Source organism: Pituophis catenifer, unplaced genomic scaffold, assembly GCF_029215685.1.
Source record: "Pituophis catenifer annectens isolate HBS135680 unplaced genomic scaffold, rPitCat1.0.hap2 SCAF_4, whole genome shotgun sequence".
In the NCBI taxonomy this organism is placed as follows: Eukaryota; Metazoa; Chordata; class Lepidosauria; order Squamata; family Colubridae; genus Pituophis; species Pituophis catenifer.
The window spans coordinates 15723643-15747459 of record NW_027256884.1 but is presented as its reverse complement, the minus strand read 5'-3'; the positions used below and the strand labels follow the sequence as shown (position 1 = coordinate 15747459).

At 39.9% G+C, this 23817-nt stretch overlaps 1 protein-coding gene across 2 annotated transcripts in view; it reads right to left on the bottom strand.

The window, feature by feature from the left end:
* NDFIP2 (Nedd4 family interacting protein 2) overlaps positions 1-8160 on the bottom strand; it is a 47899-nt gene extending 39739 nt beyond the window's left edge. For both annotated transcript variants that reach the window (XM_070942822.1, XM_070942824.1), the window contains exon 1: positions 7873-8160. In XM_070942822.1, coding sequence (XP_070798923.1) covers positions 7873-7917 — 45 coding nt within the window. In that variant the 5' untranslated portion in view covers positions 7918-8160. The remainder of the gene's footprint in view (positions 1-7872) is intronic.
* Positions 8161-23817: the final 15657 nt, after the last annotated feature.

Here is a 23817-nt window from a genome sequence, read left to right as displayed (position 1 = left end):
TGTGTTTTGTAAAGAGGTTTCCTCTATTTTATTTATCTGAAAGAATATTTTTACTTCCTTTTCTAACATCAAATTAAATTCTTTTTCTTTACATAATCTTTGGTTCATTGTCCATCTCTTACGTCTTCTTTCCCCTTTCCAGTTTATGAATAGTGGATTGTGGTCTGCCCATTGGTTTGTGCCTATCTCAATTTTTTCTACTTCTGTTTTGATACTTGGGGTCATCCATGCCATGTCCAATCTTGACCAGGAGTTATGCGGATGGGAGTAAAAGGTGTATTGGGCCTCTTCTTCATGTGTTTCCCTCCATACGTCTACCAAGTTTAGTTCTTCAGCCATAGTAAAGAATTCTTTTGGAAGTATTTCTTTTTTCTTTTGTTTTTTTTTCCCAGTTTTGTAGTCTTTCTTTGCATTTACTATTGCATTATAATCCCCTATTACACAAATATCATCATATTCTAATTCTGCTAATTTTATATGTAGGTCTTTAAAAAAAACCTGTAGTTTTTGGTTAGGTGCATAAATCCCTACAATTAACATTTTCCTTTTTCCTATTTCTAATTCAACCATCACCACTCTACCTTGCTCATCGGTATAAACTAGTTTAGATTGTATTTTTTCTTTTACGTAAATCACTACTCCTTTTTTCTTTTTTGGGGCCAGAGATAAATATAATTTTCCTAATTTGGGGTTTTCTAGGATTTTTTGATAATCTTTTTGAATGTGTACTTCTTGCAGACATATTACATCTGCTTCTAATTTTCGTAATTTTGTGAAAATTTGATTCCTTTTCTTTGGGGCATTTAAGCCATTAATGTTTACCGAAAAGAGTTTGATCTGTTCATCCATTGCCTATTATATCTGTTTTTTGGTGTTTCTTGTTTCCATCCGTTCTCTAGGTTTTGCACCTTCTCTCTGTTCTCTCTCTTTTTCTTGCCTCTGTCTTATTTCTTTTTCTTCCTTTGTTTCTGTTGGTTCTTCTTCTTGACTTTTACTATCTGTTTCCTCCTTACTTTCCTGTTCTACTTCTAGTCTAAAATGTGTGTTATGAAATTCTCTTGCCTTTTCTAGAGTATCTATTTTATATCTTTTGTCTTCCCATGTAATTAAGATCCCCTCTTAGGTTTTTTTTTCTTTTAAATGCCTCTGACAATCCAAACTGAGCCTCGCAATCATCAGAGGCTTTTTTTTTTACTTTTAAAAGCATTTTTTCCACTGAAGAGTTTGTAGAAAAAATGCTTTTAACAGTAAAAAAAAGCCTCTGATGATTGTGAGGCTCAGCTGGGCATGGGGGGGCAGGGATTTTTGCTACCGGTTCTCCGAACCACCCGCCTCCATTGCTACCAGATCGGGCGATCCGGTCCGAACCGGAAGCATTTCACCCCTGCTCCAAAGGTCCCTACTGATCCCGGTTTTCTATTTTCTAATCAGTCAGCGCACTTCCAGGCACATACTTTGAAAGTTAGTGAAGTGCTGTAATCAAAAAATGCAGATTAAATTTAGAAAATTAAAGAAATCAGGAGAGCCAGCATGGTATCAAAATGGCAAAGATGAAAAGATTCAAGTGATTTTCAGAATAGATTATCATCACAGGGAGAGAAAGAGCAAGGATGAAAGCCTTAAGCAACACTGACATGAGATAAGCAGACACATGACTCCACTAATCAAGCAAAAAAGGGCCAGAAGAGATCTTATTCACAGGTATTTTCAAATGCAGGAATATAACCAGATGAGGAAAATGAAAAAAAAATTAAATAAGGTCAGAACAATGTCACAATTCACAGTTAGATAGAATCAGAACAGTTATCATAGATGACACCTATATTCACATCAGAGGATTGGTGCTGAAGATAACAGAATTCTCAGAGAGACTGCAAAATTTACTTGTTTGAAAACAGAAAGATCAATAACTACATTTATTAGTGACTGGAAACTCTTAATGAACTTTTTGATGGGAAAAAAAGAGAAAAATGAAATTGTGATTTATCAATTTTGAAGATTAGAAAGGGTTGCTTATGGAAACTCTTAATAAACTTTTTTGCTGAAAAATAAAAGAGAAAAATGAACTTGTGATTTATTGGTTTGAAGATGAGAAAGGGTTGCTTACGGAAAATGTCGTGTAAGTAGAGAGAAATGCCAAACGACCAGGCAGAAAGTTGTTAACTGAAAAAGACTTAGAAGAGCTAGTAAAAAGGAAAGGGAAAGAAAAAAGCCAGGACAATGGTAAATACCAAAATAGCTGTCAACCTGCAAGCTTAGTGAAGCTGGAGCGGACAATGAAGTGAAAGTGGTAAACAGTGATATAATGCAAGAAGATAACAGGCTAGAGAAGGCTTAATACTTTGCAACACTGAGATAAATAGAAGTCATTTAGTTAGCCAGTTGGATGGGATCAAAAAAATTACTGGAAGACCTTGGATAGATACAAGTTATTACTGTACTAAGTAAGGGCAGGTCAAAATGATAAGCATTTGCACGCTGGCCTGGCTTCCTCCTCACCCTAATAGCTAAAATCTCATAAAATGAGATGGAACACCATGATAAAAAAAATGGAACACCATAATATCGTAAGACCTTGTACAAGAACATCATTTTTTTAGATTCTAGCCATTTTTAATGTTTATGTAAACGGGGCTCTAATCACTAACCATAATAAAGGCTGCCTTGTAGACACTAAAACAATGTGATATCAACATCCTGGCTCCAGTTGGTATAATGTTGTTAAATGATACATAAACTATAAGTTACAAATCCAATCTGCCTGGTACAAACAGTCTTAAGTCAAAATTAAACAAATTACTTAACTGTTACAGGAAACCAGCTGCTAATCACGTTGCTTTCCTATCACAACAGTGCACAGCAATAAGAAATAGAAATTTGGGGTAAAGGTTTTACAAAGGTTTTACAAAAGCAGTAAGACTAAATTTGTTGGTAGCACAATATTGACTGATCCTTCACAAATATCTTCTATCCAATACAAGTTGGAAGCAGTGGAAGTCTTATTCATATTCACTCAAAGCCCTTTGGTACGGTATTGCCCTCAATTTGAAATTTGTGAGAGAGGAATGAGTCAAATCGTTTTCCTCTGCCTCTCTAATGGTGCATACACCTGACAATAGAATAGAATAGAATAGAATAGAATAGAATAGAATAGAATAGAATAGAATAGAATAGAATAGAATAGAATAGAATAGAATAGAATAGGTTCTTTATTGTATTCTTTATTACTTTCACTACACAATCATAACTTCTGAAAGTTTTTCCATTAAGAATGTCATATATCTGAAATGTTCATCTGGTTACTTAAAAACAGGAAGTAGTATTTAAATGTTAAACTGTTTGGAATTTTATTTTTTTACCTCAAAGTAAAGCTGCAGGCTTTAAACATGAATGAAGGCAAAGTTAGGACTTAAACAGCTTTATTAAGTAAGTCCAACCAGTGCTGTGCATAAGCTGATCCTACAAGATTTTGTTGAAAATTTTAAATTTGAAAAATGGGATATTAGCTGATACAATTTCATCCTCCAAACTATGGAGAGCCATGATTTTTAAAACACAGCATTTTCTCTCTTTATCAATGACCTTTTCTATGCACTGTGCATCATTCATAGGATTTTAAACCATCAGCATATTACCAACCTCTTTATTTTCAGTGAATTACAAAGCCAAAATAAGCAACTGAAATGCAAATATGACACATAAAATCAGACATGAAGAAACATTCAAATTTCCCTTTCTCTATTTCCTATTGAAATCAGCATTATAAATCCTTTCAAGGAGGTAGATTTAGGTCCCTATGGAAGCACTACAAGGTCCTGGCTGAATCAGGAAATTACCACCTAGGTTTTCCCAGGAAAAACAAGTATTATCTATTCAAAGCAGCAGTTCATTGGGCAGGAAATTATGTATTTCAACAAGCACTGAAATGATTCTGTTTATAAAAGAGAAATATTTGAGAGTGGTTCAACTTACAAATCTATATAAACAGAGGATCTGCCTTAAGCACGTTACATTATACACATGTGCTATTTAATACGTATAAACAAATATATTTATATTTCATATATTCTGAAACGTATCTATATCATATACTTTCATTTTCCCAGATTGTATATTTGTTACATATGTGAAAGTTTAAAAGAATGAAAATTATGAGGAAAGCATCAGCAGGCACTTACATGGTATCTGTTCTATGCTTTAAAGAACATTTACAGCTAAGCATGATAGACTATCAAGATCATTGGATTCAAATTATGTCCTAAAAATAATTCAGTTTGATTCTGGTTTAGGAAAATAAGTGAATTATGGTTTAACATAATAAAACTCCTATGATTGGACAGCAAACCATACTTAACATACTAACATAGCCACAAAGTGAGGCAGCAAATACATATTGCCAAGAATTAAAGAGGACCTCACAATTTATCATTTCAAAGAGTGAGACTAATAAAACATTAGGTTAAGTTGTTTAGGAAAGAGAGAAACTCAAACCCACAACCCATACAATTTTTACACTAAGCATTTATGCCAGTTTACAGATTTTTCTTTAAATATGTGTAGAAAAAAAAACTTTTGTCCCTTAAGAAGTTGAACCAGAATCTTATATATTTATGGACATTCTTCTCCACTATAGAATATGTCTTCAAATATGAAAATATAGAAATCCTGACTAGTATTGGGCTACCTGGATCCTTTTAAGAGGACATAAATACAACTGAGGTGTTGTTTTACCAAATAATATGAATTTAGGATACTCTAGAACAACAGTAGGGGATATTCCTTGAAACAGAGAAGGCTCAAGTTGTAGATGGTTAATGTATAAGAAACACTACCCAATATATTGTTGAAATCAATAGTATTAACCAAACTTTGAAATTAAAATAAGCCTTCTTCTACTTTTCTCATAAAGCTATTTAGGTGTGATTCTATCAAAATAAAAATATTGACATTGGTCCATCTCAGAGAGTGACTTATTGGATTCTCTCTTTTTCCTTCAACTCACAGGTTGTTCTGGCACTATCTTGTTTTCTTAATCAGCAACAGAAATGCTACATAAAACTGACACAATTCATCAAGTGGTAATCATACAAAGATAACCCGGCCCAGCTGATAATAGGTCTGCTTGCGTGGCATGGTTTTTTTTTAAATTTGTATGAGAATGACCTATCCGTTAGCGACACCAAGTAGACTTGCACAATAACTCCTCAGGCTGAAAACCCAGATAGTTAATACCGATAGTCCTTGACTTACAACAGTTCATTTAGTGACCGTTCGAAGTTACAACAGCACTGGAAAAAAGTGACTCGTGACCAGTTTTCACACTTATTGCAGCCTCCCCATGGTCACATGATTAAAATTTGGATACTTGGCAACTGATTCATATTTATGACGGTTGCACTGTCCCGCGGTCACGCAATCCCCTTTTGCGACCTTCTGACAAGCAAAGTCAAGTGGGACACCAGATTCACTTAACAACCGTGTTATCAGCTTCAGAATTACCGTGGTTCGCTTAACAACGGCAGCAAGAAGGTTCGTCGAATGGGGCAAGAGTTATTTGACCAATGTCTCGTTTAGCAGCATAAAATATCGAAGTGCAATCTGTCCATCTGATCAGAATCTGTAGGCCCATGGTCACGTGGTCAAAATTCAAACACTTGGCAACTGATTCATATTTACGACAACTGCTGTCTCTCGCGGTCATGTGATCGCCTGTTGGGTCATCTTTTCAGAGATATTTCCTTACCAGATTCCTCCAAATCTTCCTGCTAGCTTCGCACAGGACTGGATACAACTAAACACGTCAGACAAACTAAAGCAGAGCTTCTGAAATATCAGCTTCACTGAAAAAGTTCATACAAATTCAGGGAAATATTCAGACATGTAGCCGCACTGAAATTATCCCATGTTGAAAGGAGCAGTCAAATATCAGGAGCTGAGCACAGGAAATGTTTTATGACATTTTGTATTCTGTCATAATACATAATGAAAAGGTTGAAAAAGTTTTGCCCTAGGAGGTACAAAAGTTAAGTTTGCCCAAATTTTGCATCCAATTGCATCCACGAGGTCCACGAGGAAGCCAGATTCACTTAACGACCGGATTATTAATTTAACAACTGCAGTGATGGTCGAGCGGGGCACTTTTCTGAAATCAGATCACTTGACATGGAATGACCCAAAGGTCGTAAAATGGGATCAAACTCATTTAACCACTGTTTTGCTTAGCCACAGAAATTTTGGGGTTCCGTTGTGGTCATAAGTCGAGGACCACCCACAGAAGGTTCACCCAGGTTCAGTGAGAATGCAAACTGGTCAGGTCAATAAAGAAGAATATTTGTAGTCCAGAATTGACACGAAAGGGGTCCTTGGTGCTCTCTGAGCTTGGTTGTTTTCTTGCGTAAATTTCATTACCCAAACTAGGTAAAAAACTATAACTAGCACTGTTGATGTTACCTATTTGGGTAATTAAATGTCTGCAAAAAAACAACCAAGGTCAAAGAGCCCCAAAGGCAACCTCAGATCAGGTATAGGTTGTTCCTGTCTTACAACAGTTCATTTAGTGACTGTTCAAAGTTACAACAACAAAAAATGTAACTTATGACCATTTTTCGCAGTGACGACCTTTGTAGCCTCTCCATTTTGATCGCGCAATCAAAATTCCGACGCTTGGCAACTGCTTCATATTTGCAACCGTTTACTGCGTCCCGAGCTCACGCGATCCTCTTTGATCCGACCTTCTGGCAAGCAAAGTCAATACGCGAAGCCAGATTCACTTAACAACCGGGTTTACTAACTTTAAAGACCGCAGTGATTCCCTTAACAACCGTGGCAAGAAAAGTCATCAAACGGGGCCAAAGTCACTTAAGAAAGGTCTCTCCCTTAACAAGATTAAAATGTTGGGCTCCATTGTGGTCGCAGGGTCGAGGACTACCTGTAAAAGTCCTGGAGGAGATTCACTTTCGTCCACCTCACCTCCTTCAGCGAAAATCGCTCATGAAAAAGACTGTGGTGTAATTAAGGCAGGGAAAAACAAAACATGGGTGTAATAGAGAGGCAGGATGGATGGGTGAGGGGGATTTTACAGCCTGGCCACAGCTTTGGAGGCTGGGAAGGAAGGGAGGGAGGGAGAGGAGGAGGAGGGAAGGAAGGGAAGAAGGAAGGAAGGGGAAGAGAGAAAGAAGGGAGGGATGGAGGGAGGAAGAAGGGAGGGAGGAGGGAGGGAAGAAGGAAGGGGAAGGGAGGAAAGAAGGAAGGAGGGAGGGAGGAAGAAGGGAGGGAGGGAGGAGGGAAGGAGGGAAGAGAGAAGGAGGGAGGGAGGAGGCAAGGAAGGGAAGAAGGAAGGAAGGGGAAAGGAGGAAAGAAGGGAGGAGGGAGGAAGAGAGGAGGAAGAGAGGGAGGAGGGAGGAGAGAGGGAGGAAGGGAGGAAAGAAGAAAGGGAGGGAGGGAGGAGAAAAGGAGGGAGGATGGGAGGGGAAGGGAGGAAAGAAGGAGGGAGGGAAGGAAGGAGGGAGGGAGGGAGGGAAGAAAGGAAGGAAGGAGGGGTGAGGAGGGAAGGAAGAGAAGAAGGTGGGAAGGAAGAAAGGTGGGAAGGAAGGAAGGAGGGAATGAGGGAAGCAAGGGAGGAAGGAAGGAGGGAGGGAAGCAAGGGAGGAAGAAGGAGGGGTGAGGAGGGAAGGAAGAAAAGAAGGACGGAAGAAAGGAAGGAGGGAAGGAGAAGAAAGGGAGGAAAGAAGGAAGAAGCGCTCCTCGCGGCTCTTTTTTCCCCCCTTCCAAGGGTCCTCCGGGGACGCTCGGTCGGCAGGCCTCGGCCTCACCAGGCCGGCTCCACCCGCCGTCTAACAACACCGCCACCCCCACCCGGAGGGAGTCGCTCACCACTTGGTACCGACTGACGGGCTGCTGCTGCTGCTGCTGCTCCATGATGGCGGCCGTGCCGCGGTGGGGGGGTTGGGGAGGCGCGTCGGGCCTAGTCGCCTCAGCGCTCTCCTCCTTTCAGCTCCGGGCCTGCTTCTTCTTCTTCCTCCTCCTCCTCCTCCTCCTCTAATTCTTCTTCTTTTTCTTCGCTCCTCCCGGTTCCGTCTTCCTCCGGCTCTGCTTTGCTCCGGCGGTGCGGCTGGCTCCTCCCCTGACGACCGCCTCCTTCCTCCCTCCTCCGCCGCCGCTGCCGCCTCCTCTTTCTCGGGCAGCCGGGCACTCGCTTTCTCGGCTGCTCGCCTCAGGAGAAGACCGGGAGTGAAGCGCGCCTGAGGCGAGAAATGGCTGAGGAGGAGGAGGAGGACGGTTCAATGGGGTTGAGACGCCTCCAGGTTCTCGGCGGACCAAAGGAAAGCTGACCGTCTTTTCAGAAAAGACTGGACTGACATTAGTCAGAAATGGTGTTAGGGGCTCCTGCTAGGGCATGGGGGTTGGACTAGATGACCTACAAGGTCCCTTCCGATTCTTCTGTTACTCTATTCTCTTCCCTCTTCCTTTACAGCCCACATAACTACGTGGGGTTGGGCTACATGACCTACAAGATCTCTTCCAGTTCTTCTGTTACTCTATTCTCTTCCTCTTCCTTTACAGCCCACGCAACTACATGGGGTTGGGCTAGATGACCTACAAGGTCCCTTCCAACTCTTCTGTTATTCTGTTCTCCTCCTCTTCCTTTACAGCCCTGGTCGCATTCCACGACACTACGGGGAGTCCTCCATTTACAACCCCCCTGGAGTCCAACGTTTCTGTTGCTCAGCAAGACATAGGTTGAGTGACCTTTACGATCTTTCTTGCCGCAGTTGTTAAGTGAGTCCCTGCAGCCGATGAGTCAGTAACTCGGTTGTTAAAGTGAATTTAGCTTCCCCGTAGACTTTGCTCGTGAGACGGTCGCAAAAGGAGATTGCGGGACCTTGGGACATGGCTACGGTCATAAATACAGGTAGTATTTATAGGTAATTATAGATAATCCTTGATTTACGACCACAAGTAAGGACAAAATGGTTGTTGTTAAGCAAGGCAGTTAAGTGAGTTTTGCTCCATTTTACGACCACCATTTTAAGTGAATCTGGCTTCCCCATTGACTTTGCTCATCAGAAGGTCACAAAAGGAAATCACGTGAACCAAGGACATTGCAACATTGCAAACATCCCAAATACAGGTAGTCCTCAACTTACAACAGTTCATTTAGTGACCGTTCAAAGTGACAATGGCAATTAAAAATAGTGACTGATGACTATTTTTCATATGTATGACCATTGCAGCATCTCAATGGTCACATTGATGTACATTCAGATGCTTGACAACTGACTCATATTTATGATGGTTGCAGGGTTCAGGAGAAATTTTGTGGCCTTTTGACAAAGTCAGTGGAGAACCCAGATTCATTTAACAACCTTGTTACTAATTTAACAACTGCAACAATTCACTTAACAAATGTAGCAAGAAAAGTCGTAAAATGGGACCAGTTCCCTTAACAAATTTTTCACTTGATTAACAACATAAATTTTGGGCTCAATTGTGGTTGTAAGTTGAGGACTATCCATATGAAGCCATTGCCAAGCGTCTGAATTTTGATCACGCGAACATGGGGAGGCTGCTTTCAAAAGTCGTAACTGTGAAAAACGGTCCATAGTCAGAATGTTCAGTGCCATTGTAACTTTGAACGGTCACTAAACCGACTGTTGTAAGTCAAGGACTACCTGTATTTCTCCCGCGGCAATCCCGAGGAAGAGAGAAGCACAGAGAGGGCGACTCCATTTCCAGGCTCTGGAATATGGATGTGGTTTGAATGCTGCCCTAAATAGGTCTCTGTATGTAGCAATGAGGGATCCTTGGTGCTCTCTGAACTTAGTTGTTTTCTTGCAGACGTTTCAATGCATGAGTCAAAAAGAGGGCTGTAAAAATATCTACAGACCTCTCACATCCTGGACATAAATTGTTTCAACTTCTACCCTCAAAAAGACGCTATAGAGCACTGCACACCAGAACAACTAGACACAAGGAGTTTTGCCCCGAATGCCATCACTCTGCTAAACAAATAATTCCCACAACACTGTCAAATAATTTACTAAGACTGTATTACTATTATTCTTCTCTTCCTTACTAGTAATCTATCTCTTCCTACTTATGGCTATAACCATGTTGCTTGTATCTTTCAATTATATTGTTTTTATTTTTTTCCTAGTATGATTTGATAGCTTATTAGTAACCTTGACTATCACTAAGTGTTGTAACTTTTTATTCTTAATGAATGTATTTTATTCTCCTTATGTACACTGAGAGCATATACATCTAAGACAAATTCCTTGTGTGTCCAATCACACTTGGCCAATAAAGAATTCTGTTCTGTTCTGTTCTGTTCTGTTCTGTTCTGTTCTCCAAACTAGGTAACATCAGCCACAGGAGTGGGATTTGCTCTCAGTTTATATTCAAGTGGCATGCCCTTATTTATTTATTTGTTTATTTGTTTCTTTTCTTCTTTTTTTTTGTTAAAATTTATTTGCTGCCCATCTTGCCACAAGGTGAGTCTGGGAGGCTTACAACATTAACATTAACATAAATGGCTATCACATAATCGCGGGATACACCTGTCATGTGAATGGGTTGCCAAGGACCCAGATTGCAATCATGACCGCCATGTCTTGCAAGTTCAGGTACTGATCTTAAGTCCCTTTGTTCGGCGCCTGTGTAATTTCTCATGGTCACTGAATGAATGGTCATTAAGTGAGATCTACTTATAGTGGCAATCAATCGTAGCAGTATTTTCTGAATACCTTATTCCTAAATAGCCTTGATTTCTTCTACAGACAAATTATATTGCTCCGTTAATGGTCACTTGAATTATAATCTTTATGCTCTCTGATTTCCCTAGTCAATCTTCAGAATCCTCCCTTATATTTATTTTCAATCAATGAAATTTTCTCATGAGATGATTTCTTAAGAGTTAATATCAAGATGGAGAGAGAAACAGACAGACAGTGAGACAGCTATAGATATAGATAGATCTATAACATACATATAATAACATTTTTAAAAATCCACAAGATGTATTTCAAGTCTATCTGGCCCCTTATTTTTCGAAAGTCAACATTGTAGTCCCACTATTGCTAATTTCCAAAAGTATTTTTTTTTCTGTTATAATCCTTAAATTTATACGAAGCTTCTTTCACCACAGGTGAAAGAAAACTCTCCCGGCACAGTAAACCTTGCCCTTCAGGAGGATTTTTTTTTTTTACATCCCAAAAAATCAATGGCAAACAATTTCCTAACGTGGTTAAGAGGGGAGGTGGGCGAACCAAGGGTCCAACTGAAGGCGCTGAACCACAGCTTGAACAAGATGCTTATCTGACTGGCTTCCAAAGTTCTAAAACTCACTGGATATTGCTATTTTACGGTCTCTTTTGAGGAGGCTCTATATGGAGCCAACCCTATGAGTCATCCTAGCCCTCTCCTTGATCTGGGGTTGTTGATGAACCCTTCACCGGTTCCTCTTTTTACTGCATCACTTGCCCTAAAGCTCTCTTCGTTCTGCCATTATTTTCCCGGAAGTCCAAAGATGAGTTATTCTTAATGTTGCTATTGTGCTGTGATGTGAATAGTTCACATCACATCACATGCTCTTGCTCTCTCATATCTGTGAGACTAATGGAGCTGATTTTCTTCTCCATCTAACTTCAGCAACTCTTACACTAAGCAACACCCTGTTTATCATAGTTGCAAAGGCCTATGCTCATTACTTTACAGTCTCTTATAAGTAAATGTTTTGAGGTAGGAGGTGATAATTAGGTCACCTGGCAGAGAAAAGGGGATTTTTTTGGCCACCCACTCAGTGTGGGTCAATCCTACACATTTGCTTTGTTCAAAGCCACAAAGCACATTAGAGTCTTTCTTCGAAATATAGCCATGGCCATTACCTCTATTGTTTGTGTCATTTGAGTCATTCTGGAGAACCAGTAGCGGAACTTTTGAGTAGTTCGGAGAACCGGTAAATACCACCTCTGATTGGCCCTGCCTCCATCTGTTCTCTGCCTCCTGAGTCCCAGCTGATTGGAAAGAAATGGGGATTTTGCAGTAACCTTCCCCTGGAGTGGGGAGGGAATGAAGATTTTACAGAATCCTTCCCCTGCCATGTCCACCAAGCCATGCCATGCCATGCCATGCCACCCCACAGAACCGGTAGTAAAAAAAATTTGAATCCCACCACTGATATACATATACTGAACTGATTAAAAGTTTATTATCACAGGAAATGATATAACTCCTTTTAATTAGTTAATGCTGTTCAAAGCTGAAAAAGAGGGGGAGAGCTATTTTTACTATATGGGGTTCTCGATTATGTTTCCAGTTCCTTCATGGTGCAAATGACATTTTCAGCCATATACAGATAGTCCTTGACTTAGGACCATTTGTTTAGTGACCCTTCGAAGTTAGAATGGCACTGGAAAAAGCGACTTATGACTGTTTTTCACGCTTGCGACCGTTGCAGCATCCCCATGGTCACAGGATCAAAATTCAGACTCTTGGCAACTGATTCATATTTACGACGGTTGCAGTGTCTCGGGATCATGCGTTCACTGTTTGTGACCTTCAGACAAGCAAAGTCAATGGGGAAGCCAGATTTACTTAACAACCATGTTACTAAATTAACAACTGCAGTGATTCCCTTAACAGTGGCAAGAAAGGTTGTAAAATGGGACAAAACTCACTTAACAACCGTTTCACTTAGCCACAGAAATTTGGGGCTCAGTTGTCATAAATTGACAAGTTACCTCTACGTCAGATGCCTATGGGGAAAGGTGAGGGACATGTCTTTCATTTAGTTTTGGCTTAGGATGTTGTCCTTAATAAATGATGGTTATCAAATGACAGCTTAGTATGATCCGTCCATCTAATTACAGAAAAGGTTTGCATGCCAAGCCGCATGTTCGCTTTTCTATTTTTGCTGAGCTGGTCAACCTTACCTGTTTTGATTTTTTTTCTTATCCTAAGTCAGTGGAAATAAGAGATACGCAGCTATAGGAATGAATCACATTTTTGCCATTTCTCCTCTTTCTCTTTATGAAGTAGAGCCATTAGTCCAGATCCAGATAACATGCTGGATAATAGTTAACTTAAAACAAATCACGGGTACAAAGTTGAATAACTTTACCTATGTTCTAGGACTGGACTACACTGTATTGCAGTCATCGTGACATAATATATTACGTGAACAGGTCTCTGCTTATAAAAGGAGGAAGAAAACTGTTCTCAGCTAAAAACTTTTATAGTCCTACCTAGAAACGTCAGGGATTAAACCTTGTTTCTTCCGATGCAAGTCATAAACTTCAGTCTGTAATCTGCAGTCTTTCCACAAAGATTACCATGGCAGACTTGCAATTTCCGAACTATTTATATAATTCTACGCCTGTTATACATCTAGTCCTCAACTTATGACCATAAGTGAACCCAAATTTGCTGTTGCTAAGTGCGATAGTTAAGTGAGTGAATTTTAGACCTTGCTTGCCACAGTTGTTGAGGGAATCACTGATCTTGTTAAGTTAATAACTTAATGTGAACCTGGCTTCCGCCTTGACTTTGCTGGTCAGGTCTCAAAAGGTTGATCACATGATCCCGGGAGACTACAACCGTCATAAATACGAGTCAGTTGCCAAGCGTCTGAATTTTGATCACATGACCATGGGGCTGATCAAATGGGCAGATCGATGTGGCCACTTACCTGAGGCACAGAATTGAAAAAATAATAATAATAATAATAATAACCGCACCATTTGTTCATTGCCCTACAACATCTTTCCCTTATGCTCTTCCTGTGTCTGAAACCGATGCAAATTTACCAAAGCAATGCTGGCTTTGATGTGGTGACTCTAGGAGCACGTAACTCGGCCTTATTGAATAGTTACTCTTTCTCAATCTCAATGACCTACAAGTAGTAGTTGAGCAGAAAGAGGCTAGGTTGGTGAACCAGTCAGTCCTTAACAGCCCTACAGGAAGTAAATCAGATGGATGAGTCTCTGAGTCAAAAGTATAGAAATATCTAAAAGAAATAGCAAAAGGTTTCCTGCCCACTTCCTGTCCCACCCACAAGCTAGAGAAGTTCTCTCTCTGTGTGTGTGTGTGTGTGTGTGTGTGTGTGTGTCTGTCTCTGTCTCGCTCTCTCACACACACACACACAAACACACACACACACACACACGTATGTGTGTGAGTGTTCCTTTGGTCATGGAAGAGATAAACATCTCTTCCGAACCACCAAAATAATCAAATCTGCATTGTGACACATGCATGTAACGATTGACGAATGATCCAAGCTCCATTGTTCATGTGTCACCTACTCATGAAGTGAAACTTGCATTGTGACAGATTTTTCTTCCTCCAACCCCCACAGGAAAACAACACACCCTGTGTGGCATTAAGTAATGGGTAAACATTCTGGAACAACAGAAAAAGAAGTGGCTGACACTTGGTATTAATCTGAATTTGTTTTCTGAGCGTTCATTAACTGATAAAAAGACGTGTTGTTGGCATAGCTGTAGTTTGGGTCTGGATTTTAAGAGTAGATTTTTTTTTTCAATAGATGAGGTAGAGCTCATTTCACTGAGGGCCGCATCAGGGTTGTGTTTGACCTGGGGGGACCGGAGTGGGTGTGGCCAGCTCGACGTCACTTGTGTTGGGGGTGCCTGTGGCGGCCCGAGCACTCTGCCAGACCAAATGGGATCCTAAGCCCTGTTTTCAGCTGCGACGGCCTCCTGCAACCCTCTACCATTGAAAACGGAGGTCTGGAGGGCTACATGAGGCCCTCCTGAGCTCTGTTTTCTCTGGTAGAGACACCGCGGGCCGGTACTTTGCTATTTCCAAGGCGACTCTGTGGGCCAGATCTAAGCATCCTGTGAGCCAGATCCGGCACCCACGAGGCCTTGAGTTTGACACCCCTGAGGTAGAGGTAGCTGAACCAAAACATATTCTGAAATGTAACGAGAAGCATCATAATAATCAAATAGGGAAGGAAGTTTTCAGATTTGGCTTCCTGCAGTTCTCATTTTCCTAAATAATGAAGTAGACCTCCGGTGAGGTCATCTTTTCAGAGATATTTCCTTACCAGATTCCTCCAAATCTTCCTGCTAGTTTCACACAGGATTAGATACAACTAAACACGTCAGAAAAACTAAAGCAGAGCTTCACTGAAAAAGTTCATACAAATTCAGGGAAATATTCAGACATGTAGCCGCACTGAAAGTATCCCATGTTGAAAGGAGCAGTCAAATATCAGGAGCTGAGCACAGGAAATGTTTTATGACATTTTGTATTCTGTCGTAATACATAATGAAAAGGTTGAAAAAGTTTTGCCCTAGGAGGTACAAAAGTTAAGTTTGCCCAAATTTTGCATCCAATTGCATCCAATTTTGGTCACCACAATATAAAAAAGAAGTTGAGACTCTGGAAAGAGAACAGAAAAGAGCGACAAAGATGATTAGGGGGCTCAAGAATGTTTGCAGGAATTGGGTATGTCTAATCCAGGGGTGTCAAAACTCGATTTCATTGAAGGCTGCATCGGGGTTGTGTTTGACCTCGAGGGGCCAGGATGGCCAGGGTAGATGTGGCCAGCTCAACGTCACTCGTGTCGGGGGTGCCTATAGCAGCCCGAGTGCTCTGCCAGCAAAAACGGGCTCTCGAGCTCCATTTTCAGCTACGACAGCCTCCTGCAACCCTCAGCCAGCGAAAACAGGGCTCTTGAGGGGTGGCCCTCTCAAGCTCCATTTCCTCTGGCAGAGGCACCATGGGCTGGTCCTTTGCTGTTTCCAGGGCAGCCCTGCGGGCCAGATCTAAGCACCCCACAGGCTGGATCTGGCCCCCAGGGCTTGCATTTGGCACCCCTGGTCTAGTCTAATGAAAAGAAGGACTAGGCAGTGACATAATAGCAGTCTTCCAATAGTTGAGGGACTGCCACAAAGAATAAGGGGGGAGGGGGAGAGAGAATGTCAACCTATATCTATATAGCACCAGAAGGCAAGACAAGAAGGAATGGGTGGAAACTGAACAAAGAGAAAAGCAAGGAGAAACCAGAACTAAGAAAAAACTTCTTGACGGTTAAGAACAATCAACTAGTGGAACAACTTGCCTTCAGAAGTTGTGGGCGCTCCCAACACCAGAGGTTTTTAAGATGAGACTGGACAACCATATGTTGAAAATGGTATAGGGTCTCCTGCTTGAGCAGAGGGTTGGACTAGAAGACCTCCAAGGTCCCTTCCAACTCTGTTATTTTGTTATTCAGCTCAAGGCTACAAAATAAGAAATTTTGGTAGTGCATGGGTAAGTGTTTCTAGCATAGTAGTAAACATGTTCTTTAAAAAAAAAACCAATTTTTAAAATTTAAATATTCATGAGTTAGTCCATCCTGTTAAATTTGAGCATATATTTTAACTACATCACTTCTATCCTGCCTCAGTTAATAACGCTAACCCATTTTGCAGGCTGAAACGACACCTCCTTTGCCTCTATATCCATAATTGCTACAGATGTTACCCAAGTAAGGATACATTATGTTGATGATACTAAATGAACAGCTACTGTATATTACATGAGTTTCAGTGAGAATCTCTTGCTGCACGTTTACATTATTTCTGCAATTTGCATATTGATTGTGGTTTTTAAAACAATGAAATCAGATTTTAAAATCATATGGATTTCGCAGAGGCTCTTTGATATAGTACTTCAACCAAACACTTCAAGAATATTTGTTTTGAAGTGTACGCATGGTAGGATTACAGGATAGGATAAATCAGACACCCTCGGATGTAGCAAAACTTTATGGTTGACAGTGGACAGCTGGATAGGCATCTAATTACCAAGCAACTCTGTCCTTGAAGCCTGTACATCTATTTGCATAAAAACAGAAAAGAGAAGTCTTCAGCAGCACTATTGAAAATAATTTAATTTTTTTCCTAGCTAGGATCCATTTCCCTTGCAAATATTTATATTTTGTCTGTTAATGCTCAGCAACTTCTCAAGAGGATTAAATATTTCTTATTTCTTCTGCCTTGTTTACAGTACATTCAGAGTTCTTTCTCTTGTAGTACTGAAGGCAGCCTAATTTTGTTTCTGAAACAAACTGAATCATATCAGCATCACTGTTAATGCGAAAAAACACCAGAAATTTATATATATTCTGGGGGGAAGTGAATACATCAAAATATTAAAATACAGAAAAATGCAACAGTCCTCTGAAAATTTTAGAATTCACGCGTACCTAAAAATACCAGGTTAAAAGGGGGGGAGTAATAAAACGGGCAATGAGATAGAAATTTTGAAATCTAATTCTCTTTTCTTGGCATTAAAAAAAATGTTGGTCTTTTTGAGGGGTATATTTTGCAGATTGCAAAAGAAAAAAGATATCAAACTGTCAGTTATAGCAGGTAATCAACCTGCTATAGATAGTAAATCAATTTATTCACTAGAAGAGTTGCATTTCTGTAACAACATGCATTTTATATGGAGTGCACCTTTTCCAAACAAATTCAATTTCTGACTCTTCCCAGGGCAGCTGGGGAATCCCTTATCTATAATTTTTGGAACTGTGTGCAAATAAGAAATATGAAATCAGACAAGCCAGTACAGGCATAAGGTGAATTCCTATTTCTTCTTTCTGATTCCAAAGTTACAAGAAGTTCCAGACAAATCAAAGGGTTATTTCACAAGTTGTGTTTAAGGTTTCTTGGGATATTGTAGAACAGGTTCTCCTGCTGAAAAGTTTCACAGATCAAAACGGGAATGAATTCTCTCATCTCTGAAGAAAACAGGTGACATTCACTCCCAAATCTTAAACTATAATAAAATGGCCAGTTGTAATGAAGACATATTTATTGTAGGGCATGTCAATTTTTTCAACTTTCAATTTCTAAACATTAAGGATGCTCAAAAGTTGCCTTGAGAATTATAAATATATTTTGGTTACTTTAATATAATTTAGATGTGTTTGGTAAGTAACTAAGTAAATATCATAACTTTTAAACATTTTGTTTGTTTCATTTGATCACCAGAGGATTCTGTATAAATAGCGCAGCCAGCCTTCAATGTATATGGCATATGCCAGTGATTCTCAACCTTTTCTTCACTATCGACACCCTTTTAATAGCTTTTGTGGCCACTGACTCCCAAGGCTTAACTCAAGATTTAAATTATAAAATTTCTTCAAGCCTTCACAGACCCCGTGTGATGACTTCACTGGCCCCCACAGACCACAGGTTGAGAACTACTGGTGTATGCTGTTTTATCTCACTCATATTCCGATTGCAAGAGTCCTAATACATCAATCCTTGTCATTGTGGCATTTTTCTTCCTGTTAAGTTATTGGTGAATTCCAATTGATAAATATTAATGAAGGACATATGAGAAAATGGTCTGTCACTCAGAAACACTGAACACTAAATGAGCCATTGTGATCTATTGAACCAATGAGATCTGGAGTAGTAGCAGGCCCCAACACTAGAAGGGTCTTGATTATAAGGAATTTCAGCATAGCCTCAGAAATGGAATAATCTTGGAAGCCAGAGGAAATAGGAGGAAGAAAGTGTCAGGGATCCAAGTAACACCCCCAACAAAAAGAGACTCCGAGGCTTGAAGTTCCTCAAAGTTCCATTTTATTAGAGATGTCATATTGGCACATCTGGGAAAACCCGAATCTGAAAGCTTCCAGGTTTTCCCCACCCAAGGGAAAGTCCAAGTTCCTGCCCCGGCACCCACATGTCCATCACATGGTCCAATCCCAAATGGAGAGGCCTCCCAGTTCCAGTCCTCCAGGGGCAGGGCAATATGTCCTTGACTCTTTGAGAAAGGAATGTTATTATGACTATATATCACCCTTGCTCCATACAATCCCCCCTCCCAGTTTCCCACAGTAGTAAATGTGGCAGGCCTGAAGGCCCAATGCATAAGATGGTTTCCAGGCCTGACAGAAAGATTATTTATTATTTATTTATTTATTTATTATATTTCTATACCGCCTTTCTCCCGTAGGACTCAAGGCGGTGTACAGTCAAGAAAAATATAGACACACAAACATCATAAAATTGCTAATTAAAATTATTACTTAGTTTGGTCAATTAAATAAAACCCAGAATTAGATAACATTTAAAAAAAAAATCATTCACATGTTCATATGTTTAGCCTCGCCTGTTGAAACATCAGGGTCTTGAGGGCACAGCGGAAAGCACGGAGATCAGGGATATTCCGTATCTCCGGGGGCAGTTCATTCCAAAGGGTTGGAGCCCTCACAGAGAAGGCCCTCCCCCTGGGAGTCGCCAGTCGGCATAATTTGACTGACGGTACTCTGAGTAGTCCCTCCCTGTGAGAACGAACTGGTCGGTGGGAGGCTATTGGTGGCAAAAGACGGTCTTGTAGGTACCCAGGTCCTAAGCCATGGAGCGCCTTAAAGGTGATAACTAACACCTTGAATCGCACCCGGAAGACCACCGGGAGCCAGTGCAGCTCGTGTAGGAGAGGTGTTACATGGGCGTAACGAGCTGCGCCCATAATCACCCGTGCGGCTACATTCTGGACCAGTTGGAGCCTCTGGGTGCTTTTCAAGGGGAGCCCCATGTAGAGAGCATTACAGTAGTCCATACGGGAGGTAACTAGGGCATGAGTGACCATGCGCAAGGCATCCCGATCCAGAAAGGGACGCAACTGGCGGATCAGGCGAACCTGATAAAAGGCACCCCTGGCCACGGCCGTCAAATTATTTACCGTCAAATCTATTATGCGCAATAGATGATATTTTATAGTTTTGTGAAGTGCTAGAGAAGGAAATTGTAAGTGAAACAAGCTATAACCAAGAACATATGCTATATGTCCCACTGACCTTTCACAAAGCATTGATGATTTGTTTGGTTCCTTGGACATTAGGATGACCAGGAGAACCCACCGTTAGAGGCTTTCATAGATATGTGAATAGCCTTGGATGAGTGATATGTTTTGCACATTTTGTTTTAATATTTTTGTGTGTTGTTTTTAATTGATTTTATCCGTACAAGTGTCCATTTGTAAGCTTAAAGCTATATAAATGGACTGAATTAATAAATCAATAAATTATTCCAAGTTCTGTTGGAGAACTAATGCCTTATTATCTCCAAAATGTAATTCTAAGTATTCAATTCTGTTCATCTAATTTCCTTGGGGATTAAAATCAGTACAGTAAGGATTTTCATAAATCTTATCCTTTAGCATTTAAAGTAACAAACCTCAGGAGCATAGAGCTGGTATTAGCAAAGGAATGAATTAATAGTGGACAGATAGGACATTGCTTCAAAAGCATACTTATCCATATATTTCCAAAATGTCAGCAGCGCCTCACACCGCACAGTGCAGTATCTGTATAAAGCTACATTATTATTCTGTACTGAATTGGTTTGACTGGGATTTCATGCTCTTATACTTTAAACTATGACTTCTATTTTATATTGCCTTGTGAGCTTTTCCTAAACAAAAGGAGGAAGACCAATAAAAGAGTAGGACTTGAAAATACAAGGATGAAGGGAGGAGTTGAAGGACACTCACATTCCAGTTCTCTCCCCCCACCCCCAACTTTTGGTCAAGGATTCATTAAGATTATAATTGGGAGAAGAAGAAAACTTTCATTAGACTGTTTTCTTTTGCCACTCAGTTCTAAAAATCTTCAAAACGTGAATCATTAACTAAGCCCTTCACTTTGAACTGGATTAACAGGAAAAGGAAGTAGCAATGATCTTTGCTGAAGAGGTAACTTTGGACAATTCTGGCTTCCCTATTTAAAATCTTTTGTGTTTATGACACGTAAAAGGAAGCTAATGCAAGCAGTAATTGGGTAGGGCTGTAGCTTAATAAACTGAAGAAAAACTGCCATTTTAGCAGCTCTACCTACGTATTACAGATGGATAGTACCTTCTTCGGATTTTTCCTCAACTTTTTTCCTCAACTTACAACAGTTTGTTTAGTGCCCATTCAAAGTTACAATGGCACTGAAAAAGCTGAATTATGGCCAATTATCACACTTACAACTGTTGCAGCATCCTCATAGTCACGTGATCAAAATTTGGACGCTTGGCAACTAACTTGTATTTATGACAGTTGCAGTGTCCTGGGGTCATGTGATCATCTTTTGCAACTTTCTGACAAGCAACGTCGATGGGGAAGCCATATTCACTTAACAACCATGTCACTAATTTAACGACTACAATGATTCACTTAACAATTGGCAGGAACTGTCGCAAAATGGGGCAAGTTTCACTTAACAAACGTCTCATTTGGCAACAAAAATGTGGGGCTCTTTTATGTACATATAACAACATGAGACAAAGATACTTTGAAAGGTAAAAAAGATGTAAATTTATACCTAAATTCATTACCACTTTCATCTAGCAAAGGAATATTGAATTCAATCTAAAAAGTAGCAGTTTGATTTGGCTACCTACTTTGTGGCATTTTTGATAAATTTACTTGTCTTGGAACTATGGGAGTACCTCTAAATGTAATATTATCTCCTCGTAGAAACTAAATGCAGTTCTATAATTAGCTGAACTTCATATTTAGTTCACTGTAATCCCAGAGTTCTTATTTCAGATACGCAGCGCAGAAAATTATTTTCAATAAGCATTAACTGTTGAGAGACTGACAATAATCAACTTATGATAATTAAACACACCCTGTCTTCATGCTTGTGTCATCTAAATATAAACACAGGATACAACCACAGGAAAGCGAAACTTAATTGTGCAGATGCTGTAACAATATTTAGTTTGCAAATCAAATAGTTCGTTGAAGAACCAAATATTACAGATTATCCAGAGACTTTTAAAGTGGTAATCAAAAAAGAAAGGTGGTAGGATAGTTATTGCTGTTAGAAGTGGGGGGGGGGGCATGGGACAGGTTAGGGATACAGAGATGGACCTTGCTGATGTCTCAGAATCTGATAAATTCTGGATGAAAATCCCATGGATGAGCTCAGAGCAGAAGCAGCTTCTTGGATGAGGAGCGAAACGTCTTCAAAGAAGAACCAGAAAGCCCAGTTGCCTCTTGAAAAAGCACCTTTGGGACAACCATGACCTGGATGACTGAAAATCCCATAGACTTCTGGATGAAAAGTTTAAATCTCTTAAGCAATAGAATTGGGATTGGGTGTTTTTTTTCATAACTATCAATAGAACATTTCCACCTAATCTTTAATCAGATGATTGCCTAATGAGAAACTGGGCACATCTGAATATGAAACAAAGGATTGAGATCAGAGGTGTGCTGGCAAATGTTTAAGAACCAGTTCTGTTTCTACATCAGTGCACTGGGCATAGTGACTCAGTTCTCTCCAACCAGCTTGTAAAAAATTCCAAAATAGCTTAACAATTGGCTCTCACAAGTTCCTGCATACCATTGGTGGAGATGAACAAACAAAACAAACAAACGGGAGACTTGAAATTAGAATTAAGTGTTCATAATGATGAACAAAAACAATGCACATGTAATACTGTTGTCCCAGTTGTGACAGACACACCTATATTCTGATGTTTGGATTGTATATTTGCATTATTCAAACATTTTATGGTGAAATCCTTAGAGCTTAGTCCCCAAAGCATCACCTACGGGTACCAAATTATCTCCCAACATCTTTTGACACAAGGGAATAATTTCCCTGCTTGATTAAAAAAAATGGATGAAAATAATGTGATCACAGGCTGCACAGTAATGTTCCAGTCCCAAGTCTTTGTTTTCAAAGAAAGAAAGAAAAGTTGGACGACTCCTTCCCCTCCCCCAAAGATACAACATTTTGATTTGTTGTTCCTTCTGCTTTACAACCATCGTCTAATGGTAGGATTTCAGAATGAGTATTTTCTCACAGATTCTTGAAAGAATTAAGATGAACTGGCTGTGATACATTCTTCCTATAGAAGTCATTAGTCATGAACGCCGCATGCCAATTTTCCTTATTTTAAAATTAAGAAGCCTTAATTTTCTTGACTTGTTTTCAGCATTTTATTATCTGAAATACCCTTTGGCATCTTGCTCTTCACCTCTCTTCCTGTAACCTAGTTTTCATATTACGTACCTGTAAAGACAGGGAAGGATTTACCTTGATATCCAGTCTGGGCCTATTTCTTGGTTATGCTTTAATGACCAAGGCAAGTATGATGTTACTGCATCTCTTGAGAAGTTGCACTATTTCCTTGTTGCTCAGTCACTTCAAAGCTACGGTATATTATTATGAACTTATCAAAAAATGTAGGCCAATCATAGTTAAGGCATACCGTACACTATGTAAGAAATAATATTTGAGCTCCCTCTTGTGGGACTATAAGAAGGTAAGGTTAAAAACAACCTCAGTTTCTACAAACTGTATCTTAAGGAGTTTTTGTTTAGATTTTTTTTTTATTCTGCTAGGCAGCAAACATACCTAATATCTAATATTCTTTCATCTTCCTATTTTCTCATAACAACCACTTTGTTATGGGTTGGTCTGAGAGGAAGTGACTGGCCCAAGGCCATCCAGCTGGTTTTCATGCCTTAAGACAGGGCTAGAACTCACACTCTCCTGGTATCTAGTCTAGTATCTCAACTGGTTAAATACAATAGAAAATGTATGTATATAGATGTATAGATTTTCCCCCTTTCATAATCTAAGTTTCAGTCATTAACAGTAAAATTTTCACTCTATGCAAACACTGAAACTGAGGACGGTTGAAAGGTATAAATCGTGAGGTTGCCCTCAAAAGCATACCATGTACAAGTAGTCCTCAACTTACAACCACAACTGAGCCCAACATCTCTGTTGTTAAATGAGTTTTGTCCAGTGGTGAAATTCTACCTGTTCGGCCGAACCGGTAGTGA